Source organism: Dipodomys ordii, unplaced genomic scaffold, assembly GCF_000151885.1.
Source record: "Dipodomys ordii isolate 6190 unplaced genomic scaffold, Dord_2.0 Scaffold4, whole genome shotgun sequence".
NCBI classification, from domain to species: domain Eukaryota; kingdom Metazoa; phylum Chordata; class Mammalia; order Rodentia; family Heteromyidae; genus Dipodomys; species Dipodomys ordii.
The window spans coordinates 37,189,683-37,197,788 of NW_012267220.1; the positions used below are offsets into that span (position 1 = coordinate 37,189,683).

At 40.3% G+C, this 8,106-nt stretch overlaps 1 protein-coding gene across 1 annotated transcript; it reads right to left on the reverse strand.

Annotated features, from left to right (window-relative positions):
• Positions 1–1,094: 1,094 nt before the first annotated feature.
• On the reverse strand, positions 1,095–6,120 carry Thap1 (THAP domain containing, apoptosis associated protein 1). Its single transcript, XM_013024540.1, has 3 exons — positions 5,719–6,120; positions 3,435–3,630; positions 1,095–2,116 (listed from the first exon to the last, which is right to left on the reverse strand). The coding sequence occupies exons 1-3, from the start codon at positions 5,787–5,789 to the stop codon at positions 1,742–1,744; spliced, it is 642 nt and encodes a 213-aa protein (XP_012879994.1). The 5' UTR covers positions 5,790–6,120; the 3' UTR covers positions 1,095–1,741.
• Between the last annotated feature and the right edge of the window lie 1,986 nt (positions 6,121–8,106).

The window sequence follows — 8,106 nt, forward strand, 5'->3', positions numbered from 1 at the left end:
AAAAAATGATGTCAATGTTACATCACATTTCAGAAGTGCCTATATTTGAAATTCCCTAGGCTAAATTATTCAAATGCAAACACTTGGTATACAAACAAGATGTTTCCTCCGTCCTTTCCAAATGGGGACATATGTCTGGCATGAAGAGAAAGTAGCTTCAGGTTAAATAATAATAATAAGATGCTAAGTAATTATAATTACCACCCTTATAGTCTAATTTAGATTCTTGGTTCTACACAGACACACACACACACACACACACACACACACACACACACACACACACACACAGTGTGTGTGTGTTATGTTAGAAGACAAATTAGTTGACAATACACACTTGCACAATATTAGTCTACATATTTTTGAGGAACTGTAAGAGATGAATGATAATAATGAGGTAGCTGAATATTTTTAAGCTAAAAACAGTTGAGTTCTTTAAGTAACCATTGAATGTTCTCATTCATTAGTTCTAAGCCATATGATCAGAAAGTATAAATAATGCAATCATTATTTTCTATTTTTGAGGTGCTGGTTCACACAATATCAATTCTCCATGAGTCAAAAGCGCTAAATACTGTCAATTGGATTGCAATGAAATGAAAATCAGGTCTACAAGACATTTTTGAACATCATTATTCTTTCTTTAATACTGTCAGAAAAGGTCTGTTAACTCAAACTATATCAGTGTACTTCAAAGTATAAAGTTATTATAATTGGGACAGTTATTCTAACTTTATATAGATAACTCTTGCAGCAGTACTTGTTTACTTAGAACATATTTTCATTTCAAATAATACCTAAAATTTCTTATAAAGAAAACAATTCAGTGTGAATGAAAAATGGTTTAAATCTCAACATTCAGTATAAACATGACATATCAGGTTGCTTTTGAATATGTCACTTTAACTAAATAACAAGTTGAAAGTAAAAAAAATAATTTTATGTTAAGTATTAACAAAAATTAGTCTAGCTCAATATTTCTGTATTATGACAGAAACTAAACTCTATGAACAGAACACATTTGGGTAGATATAAGTACAGTGGGAAAGTAGATGTCCTTTAGCCAGGGTTAAGAGAAAAATGAATATCATGGATTAGGTTCAAATCTTTATTTCACTGACAATAGTGCCATATTTTGTTTTTCCACTGAAGATACACTTCTAATTTTAAAATGCAAGGGTAGAAAAGAAGGGTCTACATTGAAAAAAATCTGTCCTTTATGAATTTATTTAGAGATGAAATGACTTTTCTAACAGCCAAATGTCTTTTTCAAATACTTATCAATTTATCCTTGACAAGTGATTCAGAAAAATAAACCAACCTTCTGACCACAAGTATGTGTATATACATTTACATATTCCCATAGTCATGATTTAAAATATAAGCAAGTTCTGTCAATAAAGAACATTCATTTTAAATTCTAAACTTAAATCATCTTTACTGCACTCTTATCATTCTACTCTTTGTTTGTACATTATTTCTATAAATACTTAAGAGAAAAATCTCCAATCTTGAAACCAACTTACATTGGCAATGTGTATTCTTTAATGTAACTTTTTAAATAGTTTGTTAAAATGTAAAAACTCTGAAATTACAACCAAAAACTTTATATATCTAATTTATTTTTAAAAAATAGTATGAATTGTTTTATACAAGTAATCAACTGTTGTGTTTTCAGATGAAAATCCTGTTTAGACTAAAGAGGTCTTGCCCCATTAAAAATCAATACACATTCATCTTTTTATGCTGGTACTTCAACAATTTCAAAGTAGTCATTTGGCAGAATCACATAACCTCTTTCTGAAATGTCATCTTTTTCTTTCTTAAAGTGTGCAACTTCCTTTAACTTCTCAAGTTGTCTTTCTTGCCTTCTGCATCGCTGCTGGGCAGTCTTGAGCTTCTTCCTGAGCTTTTCAACCTGTTGCTCTAGCTGAAGAATCCTTTTCCTTTGGTGCATTGTATCTTCCACAGTATAGTTGTGGTCACAGAAAACTGAGAGATTATCAGGGGTCTGAAGAGGAGGCATTAGTAAGCCAATAGCAGCATCAACTTGCGAAATGGGAGGTGTTAAGGGAGGTGGGGGAAGCTGTTCTTGTGGCTCCAAAAGATCTTCCTTCTGCAACAATAAGAGGATGTGTGTAACTAGAAATAACTGCTTAAACAAATCATCTGTGAAATCTATTAATTTGGTTTGGTTTTTGTTCTTTGGGGCATGTGACTCCGTGATATAGAAACATTCTAAATAAGAAAATGGTTTCTATTTCTTTTTATTTACTTTGCAGTTCTGGAGGTAAAACCCAGGGCATCACTTTTGCATATAAATGCACTGCCACTGAACTGCACACCCACCCAGCCCAATGGGTTCGGTTCAGTACCTTCTTGGGAATAAGTGAATGGTTTGAGAGTCTCATTATGTGTAGCCCGGGTTAGCTTAGAACTCTTGACCTTCTTGCCTCAGTTTCCCAAGTTCAAACCACAACCAAATCAGAATGTTTGTCTTGACTTTTTTTATTGTACGGAAACAAGAAATAAAGTAACTAGTTACATTTAATTAAATACTGAAACACTTAATTTGGAAGAAAAAATAATTTGAAACTAAACTATCATAGAATGAAAAATAAAAATCTACCAAAATATGAGTATAGAGTAAGCTAGACTGAGTTTCTTAGTATAAGGATGTATTATTTTCTGCTTTAAGAATATAGAATACATCCAAAAGCCAGTGGCTCATACCTATAATCCTAGTTACTCAACATGCTGAGATCCAAGGGTCATATTTCAAAGCCTGCCAGAGATGATAAGTCCGTGAAACTTCTATCTTCAATTAACTACCAAAAAAAGAGCTGTGGCTCAAGTTGTAGAGTGCTAGCCTTGAACAATCAAGCCCAGGGACAGCCCCAAGCCCTGAGTTCAAGCCTTATGACTGCCACAAAAAGAAAAAAGAACACTTTAGGGAATTGTGTGTCAGGTTTGCACAGAGGCCATTATAAATTTCTCTGTATCTTTCCAATTTTAGGATATATTCTGTCAAAGTGAACACATATAAGAATATTAAATAAAAAGCATTTTGTTTTCAAAGTCTATTACTGTTAACACTTGTTAGTTACAATTGATGACACTTTTTTTTTGTTTTTGTGTTGGTCCTGGGGCTTGAATTAGGGTCTAGGTGCTGTTTTTGAGCTTTTTTGTTCAAAGTTTGCTCTCTACCACCAGAGCCACAGCTTCATTTCAATGGTTAACTGGAGATAAGAGTCTCATGGATTTTCTTGCCCTGGCTTGCTTCAAACTGTGTGATCCTCAGAGCTCAGCCTCCTGAGTAACTAGGATTATAAACATGAGCCACTGGCACCCAGTTTATACTTGTTTTCTTAACCATTACCTTGAGTTTTCAAATTGTTCCTAGTAAATGACCAACATTTTAAAGCAAGTATTACCTTATCATGTGGCTCAGTACAAAGAAATATTGTAGGTACAGCGTTGTCTTTCAGTAACTTGTTGTTGCACTCCCTCTTAAAGCAGTCTGGAGTAAAGTGTTCTGAACAGATACTGCTGTACTTGGTGGGCTTAAAGTTTTTTCTTCTGACAGCTTCCTCCCATTTTTTACAAAGACTGGGTCGAGTAAGAGGAAACCTAAGAAAAAAATATAATTCAGTTCTACAACCTTATTGCAAAAATAAAAGTACACAAATTAGTAAGAACTAACTTACATTGGTGTTAACAAATGAAGGAGTATTTCATAAAAGACTAGCTCTGGTTACTACTTAACTCAATGATTGGTATTTAACTTTTTATACTTAAGCCACTTAAAGTCCAAGTAGAAGATATACTATATTATAATGAAAGCATATCGATAATTTTACCAGTGGTTTTTCTGTGTACAACACAGGAAAACAAAAGTGACATATGTCTATGTTTTGGAGAAACGAAACTTCTAGTTCTCTTAGGATTAGTCGAACTAATATATCAATTGAAAAGAACCCCACCTAAATAAGAGTACATAGAAATAGCCCCAAAGTGCTGACATATTCCCCAGAGAAGGGGATAGAATACTTAGGCGGTTTACTACAGCACCCTCATCTCTCCTTTTTTGGCAGTACTGAAGATTGAACACTGGGCCTTGTACTAGTTCTCTACAAGCAGATAGGACATGGACCCAGTTATCACATACTCCATTAGACAAAATAGTTCCCTATCAAAAAAATTAAATTTGATTTTGTAATTACCTAGCTATGAATGATTTCTATAATTTACCATTTCTGAATGGTAAATTATATAAATCTGAATCATTTTGTGTGTGTGTGTATGTGTGTGTGTGTGTTTGGGCATAGGGCAGGTTTGGTGCTGTCCCTGAGCTTTTCACTCAAGGCTAGCACTCCTTGAGCCCAAGCTCTACTTACAGTTTTCTGGTGGTTAACTGGAGATAAGAGTCTCATGGGCTTTCCTGCCCTGGCTAGCCTTTGAACCATGATCCTCAGATCTTAGCCTCCTGAATAGCTAAGATTACAGGTGTGAACCACTAGTGACTGCCTGATTTCTTAGCTATATCCACATACAGATTTTTTTTTTCCTGAAGAATCTAACAAGCCCATCTGTAAACACTGAATTGGCAAAATGAAAATATGGTGTCATATCTTGCAGACCACTTGCTATTAAGTAATTTCAATTTTATAGTTTTCTTCTCTTTTTCAAGGTACCTGATGTGCCTCAAGCATCAAATAGCCCTGAAAACAGTGGGGCAGGTTCCTAATAACTCAGGTTCACCTTTAGTCAGCAGCTGATTTTGATTATTGTGGTTATTGTCCATATTATCATTATTGTGTGTTAAAAGATGATTCGTTTTGGCAGTACCAGGAACTCTCTTTAAGGACTTAGTATTGGTAACCTAGAAAGGTGGTTCCTAGAAAAAAAAATTAATGGCTTTGGACTAACACTTTTTTGTGCCAGTCTTCGGGCTTGAATTCTGACCTTTATCCTTGTGTTTGTGTGTGCGCGCGTGTGTGTGTCTGTGTGTGTGTGTGTGTGTGTTGCTCCAGGCTGGCACTACCAGTTGAGCCACTGCTCCCGGGCTTTCCGGCTCTGACTGGCTTCTAACCGCGATCTTCAGCTTTCTGCCTCCGGAGTACTTAGAATAACAACATGAGCCATCATTTTGTTGTCTCCCTAAATAGCCCAGGCTGGCTTGGAATTGGGAGCTCTTTCTGTCTCCACCTCCCACACCAGTGTGGGGACTAACGGTGTGCACCACTCCTGGTTTGGTGCAGTTCCAAGACACTAAGTCCAAGAATCCAAACTGCCGGCAAATCAATCCTTAATGGCTTTACCATACACCTGCCTTGCAGAGCAAGAACGAACAGTGACTTCTTTACAAGTTTTTGTTCCTGTTTCAAATTTATTCCTAAGGAATTATTACCACCTGGCCTCTCCACGTCGCCGTTAGGCTTAACCCATGGCTGGGAACTCGCCAGCCCCAGGCTGACCTTGCACTCAACAGCTTACTCAGAGCCGGAGAAACTGCCACAAGGAAGACCGGGTCAGCACTGTCACTGCGGCTGTGTGGCAGTGGCCCGGCAAGACACGCCCGCCACCGCGCCCGGGGAGGCCCCGCCCCGCTCCTCTCGTCAGGTCTCGCGCGGACACGCGCCGGATCCACCCCGCCCAAACGGCCGCGCGCCCCCAGCCGCAGGTGGGACGGACCCGTGAGGGGCGCAGGTTACTTACTTGTGGAAAGAAACCGGCTTATCCTTATCATATCGGTTCTTGCAGCCGTAGGCAGAACAGGACTGCACCATCCTTCCGGTCCTCAGCCACTTCACTTCTGCCTCCCAGAAGGCAGGTGAAGCGGCCCTCAGTGTCGCTGATTCCGGCCTTCACAAGCTCGCTTCTTATGTAGCTTTGGCTAACAATTAACCGTGATGATAACCTGACGGGAGAGTGAGGGGTAACTTCGGTGCCCGTCTTTTTTGTTTGGATTAACAGAAGGACCACAGCTAGCACCCATCTCCAAGATGGCGGAGACAGCTTCAACCTCACCTCTCGCGAGTTTTTGTCTCTGGTCTTGATTAGCCCAGAGGTCAGAGGCAACGGTTCTTGAGAAGCATACCATTGGTTGAAGCACGCACGGCTGCGTCATCCTGGCGGAAGTAGGCGGGGTCTCCGTGCTTTCGGCAGGAAGTAAGGGCTTGTTGGGAGGATGGGGAGGGGCGGGAGGGGTGTTGATACCGGGGCGGGATTTCCGCTGGTAGCGGTGTTCTGTTGGGTGACGATATCCGGAATTGGGGAGGGGGGGGGGCTGTGTTAGGGCTGTTGGGACTGAGGCCTTAAAAAAAAAAAAAAAGGTATAGTACCGAGGCCTTCGTTTTATTGCCCTCATTTCTTTTCTTTTTGGTCGGTTGAGGGGCTTGAACTCTGGGCCTGGGCGCTGTCCCTGCGCTCTTCAGCTCAAGGCGAGCGCTCTACCACTTGAGCCACAGCGCCACTTCCAGTTTTCTAGTGGTTTATTGGAGATCAGAGTCTCACGGACTCTCCTGCCCAGGCTGGCTTTGAACTGTGATCCTCAGATCTCAGCCTTCTGAGTAGTTAGGATTACAGGCGTGAGCCACCGGCGCCACGTTCCTCATTTCTTTAAAAGAGCTACTGAGAAGATGCTGTGTGGTTTGAAAAACTGTGGACTACATTTCCAGACTGTTAATCTGTATTTGTTATATGTGTCTTCAGGTATGTGAAGTCCCCGAGAATCCATAGGTGACAGATTATTTTTTTTAGCAGTGAAAGAAGATACAAAGGTAGGCACTGGTGTCCCCACCTCTAATCCAAGTTGTTCGGGACGGAGATCTAAATATTGACGTTAGATGCTAGCCCAGGCAAAGAAACAGTCAAAAGCAGACTAAGAGTGAGGGGCCCTGAATTCAAGTGTGTGCGCGTGCGCGTGCCGCCCCCCCCCCCCATATAGATATAAGTGCTGTGTTTTCTGTCACTTTCACAACATTCGTATCCATCCCCACTTTTTGGGGGGGGGGCGGGTAGTGGGGCCTGAACTCTGGGCCCTGTCCCTCAGCTCTTCAGCTCAAGGCTAGCGCTCTACCACTTGAGCCACAGCGCCACTTCTGGCTTTTTTCTTTTTGCTTATGTGGTGCTGAGGAATCGAACCCAGGGCCTCATGCATGCAAGGCAAGCACTCTACCACTGAGCCACCTTCCCAGCCCCCCCCCCACTTGTTCTTGAACTCTGTTGTCACTTTATGTCTTAGAGGATGGGTTTAAGGTTTATGTAATTTTATTTTTTGTTTTTGTCGGTCTGGGGCTTGAACAGACTCTGGGCTTGGGCGCCATCCCTGAGTTCTTCAGCTCAAGGCTAGCTCTCTACTGCTTGAGTCACAGTACCACTTCCGGTTTTCTAGTGGTTAATTGGACTTTCCTGCACGGGCTGTCTTTGAACCGTGGTCAATCCTCAGATCTCATCCTCCTGAGTTGCTAGAATTACAGGCGTGAGCCACCAGTGCCCGGCTAGTTTGTGTAAATTTTAAACAGGCAGTTTAACTTGATCTGAAATGCCTATTTCACCTGAAATGGCATTCTGAAATGCCCTGTCCACCTTTAAGCTATAGCCTGTGTTATCTTTGCTGACAAGCTTTCCTTATCCTCTTTGCTTATCCTCCTTGACTAAGGTCCCTCCTGTTCCAGTGAAATCTTGCCCAATTGTGAGCCATATTGTGCTTTCATATGTGTCTTCATCAAAACTGAGATGTGTTCCTTAATCTTGCAATCGGTCAGTTAAATCTAAAGACTCAAGAAACTTTGTACCTAAAGTTTCAAAGCTAATACCTGAATAGTAGTTTATTACTAGTTTTTCCAGGATTATTAAAAGAATAATCTCTCTGTTGTCACTGTGCAATATTGTAGAATATAACAGATTGATGTAAAAATATTTAGAGGTCACTGATATTTTTTACTCTTCAACAGAGGTAACATTTATTGAACTCCTGTGCTAATGCACAATTCTGGTCACTTGGGATACATTACAAGTTCTGCCTTTATGGAGTCAAAAACCTAGTGGGGATAAGGGTAAACAGACCAAAACAAGTGATTACATAATACTTTACTGGGTGAA

What these genes read in the sequence shown, in the direction of transcription:
- Thap1 (XM_013024540.1), bottom strand. Translation starts at nt 5,789, where the DNA reads ATGGTGCAGTCCTGTTCTGCCTACGGCTGCAAGAACCGATATGATAAG. An exon ending in AAGCCGGTTTCTTTCCACAA is followed by an intron (nt 3,631 to 5,718) that starts GTAAGTAACCTG and finishes TTTTTTTCTTAG; the next exon opens with GTTTCCTCTTACTCGACCCA. An exon ending in GTACTGAGCCACATGATAAG is followed by an intron (nt 2,117 to 3,434) that starts GTAATACTTGCT and finishes TTATTGTTGCAG; the next exon opens with AAGGAAGATCTTTTGGAGCC.